The sequence below is a fragment of the Saccopteryx leptura genome, chromosome 5 (genome assembly GCF_036850995.1).
Source record: "Saccopteryx leptura isolate mSacLep1 chromosome 5, mSacLep1_pri_phased_curated, whole genome shotgun sequence".
Classification (NCBI taxonomy): domain Eukaryota; kingdom Metazoa; phylum Chordata; class Mammalia; order Chiroptera; family Emballonuridae; genus Saccopteryx; species Saccopteryx leptura.
The window spans coordinates 29,495,325-29,513,529 of NC_089507.1; the positions used below are offsets into that span (position 1 = coordinate 29,495,325).

Sequence of the window (18,205 nt, forward strand, 5' to 3'; positions counted from 1 at the left end):
CTTCCTCTGTGAAGTCTTCATATTTGCTGTCTCCCATGGCCCAGTTGATTGTACTTCTTTCTGTAGTATCACATAATTTTGTCTCTCCTTGGCTCAACATTCTTATTTGGGATTCTTTTTTTTTTAATTTTATTGTGTTTACATAGATTCTAGTGTCCCCCGAATACTTCCTCCTCTCCCCCATGTTCCCCAGTACCGCCCCTGTCCCCCTCCCCGTAACAACGCCCTCTCCCCTCCCCTCCAGCATTTGCTTTTCTGCTCTCGTCCCATCCTCTCATCCCCTTTCCCTCTGTCCTCTTTCTCTCTGGATCCTTTGATCCCGCCTCTGTCTCAGTTCCACTCCTCAGTTCATATTATTTGTTGGATTCTTCAAATGAGTGAGGTCATATGATATATTTCTTTCTCTGCCTGGCTTATTTCACTTAACATAATAGTTTCCAGGTCCATCCATGTTGTCACAAAAAGTAATATTTCCTTCTTTTGAATGGCCCCATAGTATTCCATTGTGTATATGTACCACTGCTTTTTAATTCACTCATCCATTGTCGGACACTTGGATTGTTTCCAGATCTTGGCTATTATAAACAATGCTGCCATATACATGGGGGTGCATTTCTCCTTTTGAAACACTGATGTGGTGTTCTTGGGATATATTCCTAAAAATGGGGTGGCTGGGTCAAAAGGCAGTTCAATTTTTAATTTTTTTTTTTTGTATTTTTCCAAAGCTGGAAACGGGGAGGCAGTCAGACTCCTGCATGCACCCAACCGAGATCCACCCGGCATGCCCACCAGGGGGCGATGCTCTGCCCATTTGGGGCATTGCTCTGTTGCATCCAGAGCCATTCTAGTGCCTGAGGCAGAGGCCATGGAGCCATCCTCAGCGCCCGGGCCAACTTTGCTCCAGTGGAGCCTTGGCTGCGGGAGGGGAAGAGAGAGACAGAGAAGAAGAAGAGGGGGAGGGGTGGAGAAGCAGATGGGCGCTTCTCCTGTGTGCCCTGGCCGGGAATCGAACCCGGGACTCCTGCACGCCAGGCCGATGCTCTACCACTGAGCCAACCGGCCAGGGCCGATTTTTAATTTTTTGAGGAGTCTCCATACTGTTTTCCGCAGTGGCTGCACCAGTCTGCATTCCCACCAGCAGTGCAGGAGGGTTCCCTTTTCTCCACATCCTCGCCAGCACTTATTCTGTGTTGTTTTGTTGATGAGTGCCATTCTGACTGGTGTGAGGTGATAGCTCATTGTGCTTTTAATTTGCATTTCTCTAATGATTAGTGATGTTGAGCATTTTTTCATAGGCCTATTGGCCATCTGTATGTCTTCTTTGGAGAAGAGTCTATTTATTTCTTTTGCCCATTTTTTGATTGGATTGTTTATCTTCCTGGTGTTGAGTTTTACAAGTTCTTTATAAATTTTGGCTATTAACCCCTTATCAGACGTATTGTTGAATATGTTCTCCTATTGTGTGGTTTGCCTTCTTATTTTGTTCATATTGTCTTTGCTGTGCAAAAGATTTTTAGTTTGATATAGTCCCATTTGTTTATCCTGTCCTTTATTTCCCTTGCGCGTGGGGACAATTCAGCAAATAAATTGGTGCGAGAGATGTCGGAGAGCTTACTGCCTATGTTTTCCTCTAGAATGCTTATGGTTTCATGACTTACATTTAAGTCTTTTATCCATTTTGAGTTTATTTTTGTGAATGGTGTAAGTTGGTGGTCTAGTTTTATTTTTTTGCAGGTAGCTGTCCAATTTTCCCAACACCATTTGTTAAAGAGACTGTCTTTACTCCATTGTATGCTATTACCACCCTTGTCAAATACCAATAGTCCATAAAGGTGTGGTTCTCTGTTTTGTTCCATTGATCTATATGCCTGTTCTTATGCCAGTACCAAGTTGTTTTGAGTACAATGGCCTTATAGTATAACTTGACATCCGGAAGTGTGATACCTCCCACTTTATTCCTCTTTTTAAAGATTGCTGAGGCTATTCGTGTTCTTTTTTGGTTCCATATGAATTTTTGGAATATGTGTTCTATATCTTAAAAGTTTATCATTGGTATTTTAATAGGAATTGCATTGAATTTATAAATTGCTTTGGGTAATATGGACATTTTAATGATGTTTATTCTTCCTAACCATGAGCACGGTATATGCTCCCATTTGTTTGTATCTTCCCTGATTTCTTTTAACAATGTTTTATAATTTTTCTAGTACAAGTCTTTAACCTCCTTGGTTAAATTTACTCCTAGGGACTTTATTATTTTTGTTGCAGTAGTGAAGGGGATTGTTTTCTTAATTTCTCTTTCAGCCAGATCATTGTTGGTGTATAAAAATGCCTCTGATTTCTGAGTATTAATTTTATATCCTGCCACCTTGCTGAATTCATTTATCAGGTCCAGTAGTTTTTTGACTGCGACTTTAGGGTTTTCTATGTACAGTATCATATCATCAGCAAATAATGATAGTTTTACTTCTTCTTTTCCAATTTGGATGCCTTTTATTTCTTTTTCTTGTCTGATTGCTGTGGCTAGGACTTCCAGAACTATGTTGAATAAGAGTGGTGAAAGGGGGGCACCCCTGCCTTGTACCTGATCTTAAGGGGATTGCTTTTAACGTTTGCCCATTGATTATGATGTTGGCTGTGGGCCTGTCATAGATGGCCTTTATCATGTTGAGGTATCTTCCATATATTCCCACTTTGCTGAGAGTTTTGATCATAAATGGGTGCTGGATTTTATCAAATACTTTTTCTACATCTATTGATATTATCATGTGGTTTTTGTCCCTCCCTTTGTTTATGTGATGAATCACACTGATTGATTTGCAAATATTATACCAACCTTGCCTCCCCAAAATAAATCCCACTTGATCATGATGTATGATTTTTTTTCATGTATTGCTAGATCCGGTTTGCTAATATTTTGTTGTGAATTTTAGCATCTAAATTCATCAGGGATATTGGCCTATAGTTTTCTTTCTTTGTGATGTCTTTGCCTGGTTTTGGAATCAGAATTATGCTCACCTCAAAAAAGGAGCTAGGAAGTTTTCCCTCCTCTTGAATTTTTTGAAATAGCTTGAGGATAGGAATTAGTTCTTCTTTGAATGTTTGGTAGAATTTGCCTGTGAAGCCATCTGGCCCAGGGCTTTTGTTTGTTGGGTATTTTTTGATAACTGTTTTGATCTCATTTGTTGTAATTGGTCTATTTAGGTTTTCTGATTCTTCCAGATTTATTTATTTATTTATTTTTACAGAGAGTCAGAGAGAGGGATAGATAGGGAAGTAGGGAAGACAGACAGGAATGGAGAGAGATGAGAAGCATCAGTCATCAATTTTTCGTTGTAGCACTTTAGTTGTTCATTGATTGCTTTCTCATATGTGCCTTGACCGTGGGGCTACAGCATACCAAGTAACCCCTTGCTCAAGCCAGCGACCTTGGGACCAAGCTGGTGAGCCTTGCTCAAACCAGATGAGCCCGTGCTCAAGCCGATGACCTCGGGATTTCGAACCTGGGTCCTCTGCATCCCAGTCCGATGCTTTATCCACTGCACCACCACCTGGTCAGGCCAGATTGATTTTTGAAAGATTGTATTTTTCAAGGAATTTGTCCATTTCACCTAGGTTGTCTAATTTTGGGGCATACAGTTCTTCATAGTATTTTCTTACAATCCTTTGTACTTCTGCTGTGTCCGTTGTTACTCCTCCACCCTCATTTCTAATTTTATTTATTTGAGTCTTTTCTCTTTTTTTTCTTGGTGAGCCTGGCTAAGGGTTCATCAATCTTGTTCACTTTTTCAGAGAACCAGCTCCTGGTTTCATTGATCCTCTGTATTGTTTTTTTAGTCTCTATGTCATTTATTTTCACTCTGATCTTTATTATTTCCTTCCTTCTACTTCCTTTGGTTTTACTTGCTGTTCTTTTTCTAGTTCTTTTAGTTGCAGGATTAAGTTGTCTATTTGAGCTTTTTCTAGCTTCTTAAGGTATACCTGTAATGTTATATGAACTTCCCTCTCAGGACTGCTTTTGCTGTGTCCCACAGATTTTGAGTTGTTGTATGCTCATTTTCATTTGTATCAAGGAGATTTTTGATTTCTTCCTTAATCTTATTGTTGATTCATTCATTATTTAATAACATGCTGTTTAGTTTCCAAGTGTTTGAGTGTTTTTCAGTTTTCCTATTGTAGTTGATCTAGTTTCATGCCATTGTGGTCAGAGAAGATGCTTGATATGGTTTCAATCTTCTTAAATTTGTTGAGACTCATTTTATGCCCTAATATGTGGTCTATCCTAGAGAATGTACCATGCACACTTGAAAAGAATGTATATTCTGCTGCTTTAGGGTGAAAGGTTCTGAAGATATCTTTTAAATCCAGTTGTTCTAGTGTGTACCTTAGTCCTGCTATTTTTGTTAATTTTCTTTCTTGAGGAGTGATGTTAGTGGGGTATTGAAATCCCCTACTATTCTAGTATTGCTGTTGTCCTCTCCCTTTATGTTCATCAAAACCTGCTTTATATATTTAGGTGCTCCTATATTAGGTGCATAGGTATTTATAATGGTTATATCTTCCTGTTGGATTGCTCCCTTTATCATTATATAGTGACCTTCTTTATCCCTTACTACAGTCTTTGTTTTAAAGTCTATTTTGTCAGATATAAGTATTGCCACCCCAGCTTTTTTTTTCCATTTCCATTTGCATGAAACATTTTTTTCCATCCTTTTACTTTTAGTCTATGTATACCTTCTGTTTTGAGGTGGGTATCCTATAGACAGTATATCTACAGGTCCTGTTTTCTTATCCATTCAGCTACCCTATGTGTTTTAATTGGAGCATTTAATCCATTTACATTTAAGGTTGTTATTGATATGTAGTTGTTTATTGCCGTTTTGTCTTTAAATCTACTTTGATATATATATATATATTTATATTTATATATAACCCCCCTGCTTTGTTCTGTCTATAGCAGGCCCCTTAACATTTCTTGCAGCATTGGTTTGGTTGTGATGAATTCCTTGAGGGTTGTTTTTTTTTTGTCTGGGAAGCTTTTATTTCTCCTTTAATTTTAAACGATAGTCTTGTTGGATAAAGAAGTCTTGGTTGTAGGTTCTTTTCTGCATTACTTTGAATATTTCTTGCCACTCCTTTCTGGCCTCAAGTGTTTCTGTTGAAAAGTCGGATGTCATCCTTATGGGGGCTCCTTTGTAAGTGACTGACTGTTTTTCTCTTACAGCTTTTAATATTCTTTATCTCTTAGCTTTGGTATTTTGATTGATATGTCTTGGTGTGGGTCTCTTTGGGTTCTTTTTTAATGGGGTTCTCTCTGCTTCTTGAACCTGTTTGACTCTTTCCTGCATCAATTTAGGGAAATTTTCATCTATGATTTCTTCAAACAGTTTCTCTATTTCTTGTTCTTTCTCTTCTCCTTCAGGAACCCCTATTATGTGGATATTGTTTCTCTTCATGTTGTCGCAGAGCTCTCTTAGTTTCCTCAGACTTTTTGATCCTCTTTTCTTTTTGCTGTTCTGCTTTTGTGCTTTCACTTATCTTGTCCACTAAGTTGCTGATTCGATCCTCTGCTTCATCCAGCCTGCTTTTAATTCCTTGTAGTGTAGTCTTCATTTCTGATATTGTGTTTGTCAATTCTGTCTGGTTCTTCTTTATGATTTCTGTGTCCTTTTTGATGCTTACAATTTCTTTATTGAGGTGTTCATTAAGTCCATCCATTGTAGCTTTGAGATCCTTAAGCATCCTAACAATCATTATTTTATACTCTGCATTCGGTAATTTGATTACTGCCATTTCATCCAGGACTTTTTCTGAGGATTTGTATTGTTGAAGCATATGACTTATGTTTCTCTGCCTTCCCATAGTTCTGTGTGTGGCTTGTAGGCTTATTCCAGTTGTGGTCTCCTTACCTAGTAGAGCCGCTTTGAAGTCTTTGGGTTCTTTAATATGGTAAACTAATTAGTTTCTAAAACTAAATTGTAAACCATTTAAGAGAATATTTTATGTGCTTTGCACATAGTAGGCAAATAATGAATGAGTACATATAAATTTTAAATGGTTTTAAATCTCAAGAATATACAAAATTATTGAGTTCCTGGTACCTTAATATATATGTATAATTATATATATGTGAAGAAGTATTTATTGTTTTGATTAAATATATTTTAATTGTAAAAGTATCAGAATATAAGAATTATGAATGAACCACTAATAAATGAGAATTTAAATATAAAAATTAAAATTTTATTTTAAACATATTAGTGATTAGAGTTTTATATTTCTAACATGAAGTCTTTATTATGTACTTTCTTGAACACTATGTGATTCATCCATTAATACTCAAAAAGTTATTGGGAAAAATAATGTAGTTAAAATGCTAAGCCAAATTTTTATGTTGTAATTGTTCAAAAAATTACCAAAAAAAGGAAGTCATACCTTGTGTAGTTTGACAGCATGTGGAAAGTAAAGGATATTTTGGATTGTGCCTTTGTGGTTACTATACATATTCACCCATTTTGCTTATGGGAGCCTTTTTGGTTAACATACTAATGACTTGAAGAAGAGTTTTTAATTTGTTGAAAGGCTGGTATTCTTGGCATCATTTTTTGAAGATGGGAGATTTGGGAAGTACATTACAAGTTAACATGAAATTTTAGTTTTAAAATTATAATAGTATTGTACAGCTTCAGCATTTCATCCTAATTGGGAGTTTACGTTGAAATGACCGGTAAAACATAAAATAGAAGAAAATTTGTTGCAGCTTACTGTCTCCCTCCATTGGCAATGCCTTTCTGACTAGAAACTGTTTGCTCACATCTATTGCAGACTCAGTCCTCCTGTCCTGCCACTGTGTTCCTTAAAGGAAATACGTTCGTCCAATGATACATTTTTCAGAGTGGAACCATCAGAAATTACCAATGGTTGTTTTCTTTCCGTTCTAACAAGGGAGGTAAGGAAAAAAAATCCCAATGCATATCATAGTTTGTAATTAACAAAACCTCAGGAATTTTGTGAGCATTTTGTAATAGTGTGCTATTTATTTTATAAATAACTAGAGGGCAGGGATAAGAATTATTACTGTGTGGCAAAAAACAAACAAACAAACCCTGTTTTTCTATGCGTCTCTTTTTTTTCTTTTTCTTTTTTTTTTCTGAAGCTGGAAACAGGGAGAGACAGTCAGACAGACTCCCGCATGCGCCCGACCGGGATCCACCCGGCACGCCCACCATGGGGCAACGCTCTGCCCACCAGGGGGTGATGCTCTGCCCATCCTGGGCGTCGCCATGTTGCGACCAGAGCCACTCTAGCGCCTGGGGCAGAGGCCACAGAGCCATCCCCAGCGCCCGGGCCATCTTTGCTCCAATGGAGCCTTGGCTGCGGGAGGGGAAGAGAGAGACAGAGAGGAAAGCGCGGTGGAGGGGTGGAGAAGCAAATGGGCGCTTCTCCTGTGTGCCCTGGCCGGAAATCGAACCCGGGTCCTCCGCACGCTAGGCCGACGCTCTACCGCTGAGCCAACCGGCCAGGGCTCTATGCGTCTCTTGAGTGTGCCTCCCTTGTCTGCTCTCCACCTCCACTCCTCCAAGCAGTCGGTCAACATCCAGTTCATTGTATTTCACGTATAAGAAATAAGCTCTGCAGTTCACTATTTTTCCTTTCAGGTTCATAAATGGGGAACTTTAAGTACAAAAGTCATTTGTTGAGGCTTATGGATTTATTAGGGACTAAGGCCTAAAAGTCACTTCTTTTAATATACTTTTATCTTTTCTAAAACAGTGATATTTGTAATGTGCACACTAAGTAACTGCTCCTCTGTTGTAGCGGGACCCGTCCCAGACAGTGTCTGTGGAAGATGTTTTGGCCCGCGCTGCAGCCAAGGGTCTCCTGGAAGGGATCGATTTGGGCAAATCTTCAAAGCAGGAGAAGAAGAAGAAAAAATCGAAAACAACATTACCAAAAGCTTCCACTGATAGTAACAGCATTCAAATGAAAATTGCTGAGTTTCTGAATCGAGAAACTAAGGCAAATGCTAATCAGTCAGAGACATCAACAACAAAAACATCTGTCCCACAGAAAAGTACAACTCAAGTGGGTTCTTCCTTACAGGTCAGAAAACCCACCAAACGTACTAGCAATCCTTTAGTTCCTACGTTCATGAAGAATACACGTCCCTCCAGAACATATGAACGGCCCACAAACTTTGTAAGACCCCGCCCAGAGGACAGACTGGTTGTACTGAAACCCGTAGAGATTGTTTTGCCTCCAGTAATATTCCCATTTCCACCACCACTAGGGGTCAGACCTCACATACCAACTCAATACTTTTATCGTCGTTGGGCTGGACCCAAGCCTCTTGTTCCCAGCTTCCCTTCCACACCACCAATATCCAGAAACGGGGAAAAACCTAAAGAAAACTTACCTTCCTCCCTACCCAGATGTCGTCCACCATGGCTTTAACGGTCTTGTTTGTATGTGTGTGTTTTGTTTTGTTTTTACAGAGGTCAAGAAGAGCACTTGATTTTTTTCAAAGTCTGATATTTCTCTAAAGGTTAGATTTCTCTACAGAAGATAACTCATCCGTTTGGTCACTTAGTATCTTCTAAATGTAATATTACCTTCAAGAGAATTCAGACAAGTGATAAACAGTAATGTAGGTGGTTAAACAAAGAGAAATTCAGAGATTGCAACAGCTCAGTGCCATCTGTTCTAGGATGTCCCCTTGTAGGCTCAGTATCAGCTGTTAGAAGCTGTTTCACTGTTAACTTTCAGTGTGGACTCAGAAACCACTTTTAAAAGCTACATTTTTTTTCTGAAGGGAAACACTGTTTGCCTTATTAAAAGGCTTTTATTTTTTTCAAATTTGATCTGTGAAGCAATTTCTCAGAAAGCATAGGTATGGAAAGATGCTGGTCCTCTCACTGACCTTTGATTGCTCTGCAGGGTGTCGTCAGGGGTATTTTAACTTCCCGTCACTATTGAGGTTCATTTCTATCAAAATACCCCTTAAGCAGTTGAATCTTGTAATGTGGCTGAGGTTGAGCATGCGTGGGAACAGGCAGCACCACAGTTCCAGGTGTCGTTCAGATGTTCCTTTACAGAGTGAAGCCTATCTCACTGGAAGACCTTCCAGGGTCCCGGGCAGACCGAACCCAGTCAGCTCTCCCTTCTGTCTACGCCAAATACTATTGTAAAAAAAAGTGACTGTAAGCAAATTTCAATTTAAATAGTAGTAATTCTGAGGAAGACGCAAACTGTTGAAGGCAAGTGACACCTATTTTGAAGAAACCCATAAAAATCTGATTCTATATAAAAATCAAATACTGAAACCTACAAGTCACTTCAAATGGCACACAGGAATCAAATTTTGGTAAATCATTCTGATGCACAATTAAAATATATTATAGCATTATGTTCTATTAAAAATCAGTTAATCTTAAATGTATGATCAGTTGTCTACCAAGAATTGGTATGATTATCATTTCTAGGTCTATTGATTTTTTTTTCCATCATGGCAAAAGAAATTGCTTGACATCAAATAGAGTATCAACTATAAATCCTACTGTTCAAAAAAATGTTCATAGACACATTCATAAAGTTCGAATTTATAGTTCTATTTTCAGAATCCAGTTGTCTTAACAGCGTTATGTAAATTTCTAAATGTTCATTTCAGGTGGCATGATTTTAATAGATTATCCTCTTCCACATGAACATTTAGGTCTGTTTCAGTGCTAATATGTTCTATGCTTTCTCACTTGAAGTGAGGATAAAAAATGGTGAATATCATTTTAGTAGTAATAAGTTACTTTTATTTTAGCTGAAGGTTTACATTTATCAGTAAAATGTGTCAGTGAAGAAACAAAACTTCTTATACTTGAATCAGACATATTTTAAATACCAAAAGAATTGTTATGATTTAAAATATAAAGAAATATTTTAAATGCTCAGCCTATTTTACTAATTTCAAAAATCAAACTATGGATTTCTTTGCTTTAAAGATGATAGTGTTTTACCCTCTTACTACTACACTCTGTCTGGCTTAGAGTATTCCATGCCTCTGCGAGGCCAGTGCAGTTGAACTTTGTCCGGTAAAGCGCTGGTATTTTACCCCAAGAATCTTTTATTCCTTTCCTACCGTTCCCCCTGCTCCAGGCTGAAAAGTATTCCATTACCCAAAAGTAGCACGTCTGAGATTTTTGTGGTAAGTTATAAAGAGAAAACTCATCGTTGTGAAACAGTTCAGGATACTCTGACCTCTACAGCAGCATGACTCGTGCCCTGTCACTCTAGCCCCATATTCAGTATCTCGTAACAGGCACCTGTCACTAAATTCTTCTTCTCTTCAGAAGTATGTGGAGATTCTGAATTAAACCAATCATGAAGCCTGCAGTTTTCTTCTGCGAGCATCTTCTAAGAAGAACACGACCAATTATTTAGGTACTTGGGTAGTCACAAGAGAAAAGTAGTTGGGATAGAAACGACACTGGAGAATTCTAGTGACGGAGCACACTGACAACACTGGCATTTTTCTTTCTTGAGCTTCCTGGAGAAAGGTGTTGCAAAAATCTAACACATTACTGTATTTAGATACTCCAACAGCAAACTGAGATTTTTATCTAAATATACCACTGTTTACTACTTGAAACCAAAATGAAATTTTGTTCTTTAAGAGTAACTGCCTTTGAGAGTAAAAGAGATACTCCCAGGGGGAATGCCAGACGAGCAAATGGGCACACTTTAAATTCTATCTATCTCCTTCCACATGTCTAACACTTCAACTAAGCCCAAGTCAACTGATTTTTCTCGTCACCTTTGATGTGGAGTTTAGTGCCTGTACAACTCTATTCTTCATCCATTGATGTCAGGTTCTTGCCAGTCCTCACCAGGTGGAAATACGTAAAACTAATCAAAGCTCAATGTTGCATTACCAGAATGACTTTTAATTGGAGGTAAGAATAACTGGAAAATAAAGTGACTAGTGTAGAGACACTAACCTGTATTTCTATTCCTGCACATGTACGACTGAGATGTCAGATAAATGAGCCAAACACTTTATGCAGCTAAGTTTATTCTCACAACATATTACATTTAAATGTGTAAAAGTGTTCAACAGCAAAATGGGCAGAGCGCAAAACCAAGTGTTCCCCAGGACAAACAAGGCGCTTTGGCCGCAGGAGCGCGTTCACTGAGGAAGTGTGAGCAGTAGTTTCTCCAACGCTGGAAGGAACCCCATTCCACTGGCTGTGCCACACCTGGTAGCTGTGTATGAGGGCGGTAAGCCCGGCAAATGAGAGAGCGAGTGGTTTCACTAAAGTTGTGCTACTATCAGGGATGTTTTTCATGGTATGAAATCTTGGCTTTCCATTGCTGTGATGCTTATGAAAATGAGTGTGTCATACAAGAAGGGAGGAAAGACTTAGGGCTTCTAGTACATGACCTTCTGTGAAGTCATCTTACCAATGTCCATCATAAAATCATGAAGTGAATTTTTAAAAAAGGTAAGGAGTGCCAACAGGTTCTCACCAAGAACTTATTTTAATGGAAATGAGTCGTGTCCCTCCCCTTCATGCAGTAAGACACAAACACACACAGTGGTTCTAATGAGCTATGCGTGGACACAGAGGGCACGTGGGCAGGTTTGAGACGAGCTGACACGTGTTGTGAAGGATACAGAGACAGCGCTGCGCAGCGCTTTCGTTTGCAAAGTAAAGACTGCAGCCATAGGCATGTGGGCCAGTCCCCTCGCTGCTGCTGCAAACGAACTGAGGTGGCAAGTCTGTGTCTGTCTAGCTGCTTTTAAAAAATAAAAGGAACTTTGAAGCATTTTGCCTTCTTTTCTACATAGTCCAATAAAAATGTGACTACAAATCATTACAAAACCACCTTTTAGGCAATGTGTAGTTCACTGAGATTACTTAGACCTGGATACATTGTGAGATAATATCCAGTAAAGATAACACATTAACACAATAATGCAGTATATTTCAGTAAAAATAGAATAAATAAAAATACTTTAAGCTGTATTTAACAGGTTAAAAAAATGATAAGACATACAAGGCATAGTGAACATGGCTGCCTGTTTACCGAATCACAGAAAGAATGCATAGATAACTAAGTGTCACTACAATATCAGGTAAAACACTGGCATCCTTGCACAGAAAAATACACACATACTTTCATACATACTTTTTGGCCATGGCAGAAAGTGTCTGAACATCCTGTGTAACATAATTTTACAAAATCGCATTTAGTATGCAAAACTATCTTCAAAACAAAGTATCTGCAGTAAGGTTTTTAATATGTAAAGGCTATTACTCATCTTAATGTATCCTATAATTGCATATATAAATCAGTTTGCTACTTAAAGCTAGCTCGGTATTCTTGATCCTGAAAACAAACAAACATATGCCTTAAAAAGTGAATAGGGGTTTCTAGTAGAGATTTCCAGTCGGAAGGTGGGTTAGTTCCGGATCTTGAAGTTTGTCATACTAAAACGGCTCACTGTGGAGATCATGGTGAAAGACAGTCACGACTGAATTTCAAACAGCTTTCAAAGGGCAGAGTAAGGATTTTCTTTCTAAAAATTAAAAAAAAAGTTTACTTACTGAGTTTAGAGTGAGAGAGATATTGATTTTTTGTTTCACTTATCCACACAATTCCTTGGTTGATTCTTGTATGTGCTTTGACCAGGGATCAAACCTGCAACCTTGGCGTACTGGGGTGAAGCTCTTATCAACTGAGCTATCCGGCCAGGGCCAGTAAAGATGTTCTTATAATGCAATAATTTCTTAAGATGGTATTGGTTACTTCAGAGAGAAGTATACAAGTTCATTTCTAGAGTGGCGTCTTTTGTCGTAACACAAGGGTGTAGCAACAACTGCAGAATTCTGAAAGGGAGCAGAGGCAGGGGCCCCCTCCACGTTCCATCATGTTCTCTGGAGGGTCAGTGTATGAAGGAGCAACACCTCCACGACAGGTAGCTCATCATCTCTGGAGAGCCTTGTGGGCCGAACAGGCTGTACTGCATGTAGAATCCTTTCCTGTAACACATTTGAGGCACACTGCAGGAAAAGTCCTGGACTGGGAGAAGGCAAGGGTGTTTATAATTCATACCCCTGTGTGAGGAATTCGGACATATTTCCCTACTTAACCAGGGAATTCTGAGATTTCCTGACATAATGGATCTGCCCAGAGGAACTGTGTAAAGTCGTCCTGACTGCCGCGGAAACAGCATAACTTATAACCAGGAGCTGGGAAGCGTGGCTCCTAGTCCCGGCTCTGACCTCTGTGAGCCCTCAGGCACTGCCTGTTCTGTTTCTCAACGTGTTTAAGACCTTCTCTACCGTATAAGGCTCAAATGTGATACGAATGTGGAAAACATTTGACAAGCACATAGCAGAGGGTAAACAGAAAAGTTACTTTTATCACTGGATGTTGTAAAATGTTAGTTTTTGACATTAAAAAGTAAACAAGACTAATGTTTAGATTGATCTCCTTAGCAAACGCCTTTCAAAACAATGTTAACAAGGGTCTAAATCTGTGAATCGAAGTTTTATATCTATAGAGAGAGGAGCAGGAAAGCGCTAGTTTTGGGAAACTTGTTAAACAGTACATTGTACTGGGATGTATTTTGCGCTGATAGGAAATTTTTAAATCCTGAAAATATGACAAAAAATATAAATTAAAAAACATACCTAGTGGAGTCCAACAAATTCTAATAGTAAAAACAAATTCAAGAAAGGTTCGACTTAATGCAATTTGTTGCCATGGAAAATACATGACAGACAGCTTTCTGGGCAAAAAGCACTAGGGTAAGACTGAGCTAGATGCGGAATCCCAGCAGAAGGTCTGCTTCGGAGGTGGACTAACAAAGTCACGCGGTACTGATGATCTGAAATATAAGTGACATTTCCTCAATTCCAAATTGCATATGGCTAATTATCAAACTAAGGATAAAAGGCTTACGAGGAAGATTTCATTTTAATGTCGTTTACCTAGAGAATGGCCCCAGTGAACTATAATTCTCTAGCTGCATTGTATAATATAAGGCAGAAGTTTGAATATGTCCCACCTAAAATGCATTATGCTTTTGTTAACCTCTTTCTTAATCAGTTTGAAAACCATCTGAAAAAAAGGCTATCTTTGTTCGGTTTTGATGGCTGAAATTGGGTTTGTTTTCAATTTTGAAGTTTCTCGGTTCCCCCCAACATTCCCCAAACAGCTGTAGACAGGAAATGGTGTCCGTGTTTCAACGAGCTCATCAGGGAAAGCTGACAGTTGGTTTCCATACTGATGCCAGTGGCCAATTCTGTCAGCCAAAGGTTCAGTTTTATGAATAAGGAAAACATAAATCATCCTATTTTTACAGCGTTTCAATCTGGTATACAATGTCTACTCCAATGTTGCAAACAGGGCAAAGTGCTGCAGGACTTAAAAGTTGCTTGTGACAGATCCAGTCAAGAAGACAGTGAAACTAAACTCGGGCGTCATTCACTCCAAGGACTGGGCATTAGTTCCCCAGGAGGGGTGTGGCCACATTCTTCTCTGTGTGTGTGAAGTTAAGTCATGTTCACGATATTTACAATAAGAAAGAGACCTTCCACTGCTCAGGATGTGACTTACTGACAGCAAAAAAATTTAGTCATGCTTCTTTTTCATATCACACGATGGTGGCAAGACGAGAGAACATGCTTGTCTAACATTGTTTGGTTAAGGATAGATTCTCTGAAGACAAAGCATCAGCAATTGCATGGAAGGCCGGATGTATCAGTCCCTCTTCTTCAGTGTGGCTATTCCATCTCCAGGTAAATATTTCAGAACCCTTTCATATACACAGCTACGGCGTTTCTGTGACAGGGCGTTTCTGTTTCAAAGTGTCAATGAGGGATAAGACTCCTCGTTTTACATTGGTCGTGACTCTTCTGGTCACGGAGTCTGCGGGCGGAGGAGGCGGTCGGACTTTCTGTGAAGGCGGCCTGGCGACCAAGCACTTCTGGTACCGTAACTGAAATGAAACAAAACGTGGTTTATGGTCGCTAATAGTGTATCGATCCTTTCTTGCTTAACGTGACTCTAATTAACCCCCAATACATTTACTCCCTAGTTAATGGCTTTGCCCCTCAACACGAATCCAAGAACTTAGTAAATATTTTCAGTAGGGCGTTTTTCCTTAAAAGATCATGAGGCTGCACAGGGTGCTTTGGCTCCTGTCGTCTTCTTCCATCTCCACCCTGTACTAGTCCTCCGTATTGACAGGCTGCAATCCACATACTTCATAGTCAATGAGCAAGTCTAAATTTTACAGTTCTAATACATGTCTAAATCTTAATGGATCAATTAAAATACCCGTTGTACTGGCACACACAAATTTCTTATTCTTCAGAAATAAAATACCACCATCCACCTGCTTTTGTATTAAAGCAAAGATAATTCTTATATTTTTAGCAAAAGAGAAGGAGAGAGACAGGAAGGGAGGGAGCTGAGAAGCATCAAGTCGTAGTTTCTTTAGTTGTTCACTGATTGCTTCTCATACGTGCCTTGACTGAGGAGGGGGGCGTTCTAGCTGAGCCAGCGACCTTGGGCTTCAAGCCAGAGACCCTGGGCTCATGTCTATGATACTGCTCAAGCTGGTGGCCTTGGGGTTTCCAAACTGGGACCTCAGTATCTCAGGTCGATGTTTCATCCATTTTGCCACCGCCTGGCCAGGCAAAAGATAGATAATTCTTCAAAACAGAAAGGATTAGGAGATATATTACCAATTAAAATTTCCCTCAGAGATGTGTACGAGGGGTTAGTGCTCATGGTGAGAGCACGGTGGAAAGGGCAGTTTGAATTTAGGCTCTACCCTAGGCACAGGACCCACAAGACTGCCTCCGAGTTATTCAATCTCTGAGTCTCTGTTTCTTCAGTTGTAAAATGGCTGAAGACTGGGGACCTTTAAGATTAAGGAATACTTGCAGAATAAAATAGGCCTGGCAACGCAGAAGGCATTCGTAAATGTTTGTTCCCTTTCCTATTTCCTGCTTCAACTAAAAAAGAATGATATATGAACAGATTTCAGGACACATTTTTATAGGCAATTCTAAATCGTAATGGGTTAATTTTTAAAAATCCACTAGTGCTGTCACCATGGACAGTTCCCATCCTTCAGACACAGGACGACACAACCCATGGGCTTTTATACTAATGCAAACATGGATAATTCTTCCAAAGTAGCTAAAAGGTTAAAATTTGTCAAAATTTTTTCTAACCCAGGCACTTTAAAATAATTCCATGGCTGTTTAAAAAAAAATCTACTTAAATACGAATACGTTCCCTAGTACAGTGGAGAAACAGATGTTTCCCTAAGAAGCATACATTATCCACAGCAAGACCTCGGGTCACCACGTTCTCTCACAGGCCACAAAAATGAGCCCTTCCAAACCCAATGATCTGGAAAATGACTTCTCATGTGTGTCCTCTGTGCAAGAGATCATGCTAGGTCTGCATCACAACCCGGAACACATGCTTCTGGAGCACAGAATTATAAACGGGCAGCTATGGCAACGTGGTACCCTGGACCGGGAGTTCCTTATGCTAATTAGGTGTGTGCAGTGCAAATCAAAGTGGTGCCCAATGACTGACCTAAGGATCCCGCTCTCTCTCAGTCTACATTTCAGCAAAACATCTTCAGCTGGGCCTCTACCACACAGCTTCAAAATATGCCTAACAATTAAGAAGATTTAAAAAACTGTGTTAATGCCACAGACATCTCAGCACAAATTCATGCCTAGATATGTCAGAGAGAATACCATACAGATGTGAATCAAGGGGAAAGCGCCTCAGTCAGAAATGCTGGCTTCAGCACGTAAAGAAAGGTTTCATTTTATCAACAAGTCTTAATGCAGGACTGGCGGAGCCCCCTCAGCGACGGCCCTGATGCTATTAAAACAGGAAGCACGTGAGTAAGACATCGCGTTACGGCGGAGAAACGGGTCTGGGAATCAGAAAACTAAGTGTAATGAGTGATAAAGCTAATTATTTGTCATCAGCATTTAAAGTGTATAAAAGTAAGTGTAAAAGCCATTCATTTTATGACTCAAACCATCTGTTATGATCATTTTCAATTTCATGAAATATCTAAATAGTCGTCTTCCATTTTTACGTGGTTGAATCCCTCCATTACTTCTGTTCCCCTCCCCCCATCTCAGGATGATCAGGAAGTTCATCTCGACTCCTCCTTCCTCCGAGATCTGCTCCTTTATATGCAGAATCCTGGCTACACAGAACAAGGGGGAATTGTACCTGACAAAGAACTGTGTCAGGAGGGAAGCCCGATAATGCATGCCCCGCACCTGGTCTGCCCTGGCCTTGCCCTCCCTCCCTCTCCATTTTCAAAGGGGTCTCTTATGGGAAAAATCAATCAGCTTGCTTTTCTAGTCCCCCACCTTGCCCCCTGCCGTCCACACCTCATCCTTTCCCCTCGTGCCTAACCTAACAATGTGCTGGACCTAAGACCACAGAACCCCCTCAGCTTCTCCAAACTCCGCCTTTTCTGGGACTCTCAGCGTCTTCTAACCAGTCTCAGGGTCACTAACCCAGCGATTTTGAACCGTTTTTAAAAAACATGCAGTACCTGACTACTAAGTCAGGGGAACTGACCTCTTTTCCTTTAGATTGTCAAAAAAATGACAACAGCCAACACAACAAGAGCCATCCGGTATGAATGAAACAAAATTACACCTATTTTTTTTTTTTTTTTGTCAGAATGGCAAAAAATAAATTTTTTGGTGTGCTGCAGAATTTTAGTAATTAGTTTATATGTGCCACTGATGAAAGAGGTTGAAAATCACTGCACTAACCCAATTACTAGGGTAAGTCCCTCCCGCTATTTTAGTGCCCAGCGTCATTGGTGCTCAAAGGACAGTTACAGGCTCTTAATCTCCCACCAAGACCTTGCCCCAACCACATATATAATCTACATAAAACCCCATTTCAGTCCGGCTGTACGGTTCCTATCCCTCAGCCTAAAGAAGGCACCGGCCTCCCCCATCCTAAAGCAAACGCACAGCCCGGCGGGACCGCGCCTCCAGCTCCTGACCCTTCCCCGCAGGCTGTGTGTGTGGGGACCCACCCTCAGGGGACCCACCCTCAGGGCCTCCACCGCCTTTTCTTCCAGTCACCGCTCAGTCAGCACAGCTCTACACGTTTATTCACACCACTCTCCACGCTA

At 39.9% G+C, this 18,205-nt stretch overlaps 2 protein-coding genes across 9 annotated transcripts in view; one reads left to right on the forward strand and one right to left on the reverse strand.

Annotated features, from left to right (window-relative positions):
- Positions 1-13,706, forward strand: part of NSUN7 (NOP2/Sun RNA methyltransferase family member 7) — a 52,321-nt gene extending 38,615 nt beyond the window's left edge. Inside the window, exons 11-12 of the mRNA XM_066387014.1 lie at positions 6,826-6,949; positions 7,819-13,706. Of these exons, the coding sequence (XP_066243111.1) occupies positions 6,826-6,949; positions 7,819-8,454 (760 nt within the window). The 3' untranslated portion in view covers positions 8,455-13,706. The remainder of the gene's footprint in view (positions 1-6,825; positions 6,950-7,818) is intronic.
- Positions 11,799-18,205, reverse strand: part of APBB2 (amyloid beta precursor protein binding family B member 2) — a 392,308-nt gene continuing 385,901 nt past the window's right edge. For all 8 annotated transcript variants that reach the window (XM_066387008.1, XM_066387007.1, XM_066387012.1 and 5 more), the window contains one exon: positions 11,799-14,998. In XM_066387008.1, the coding sequence (XP_066243105.1) occupies positions 14,831-14,998 (168 nt within the window). In that variant the 3' untranslated portion in view covers positions 11,799-14,830. The remainder of the gene's footprint in view (positions 14,999-18,205) is intronic.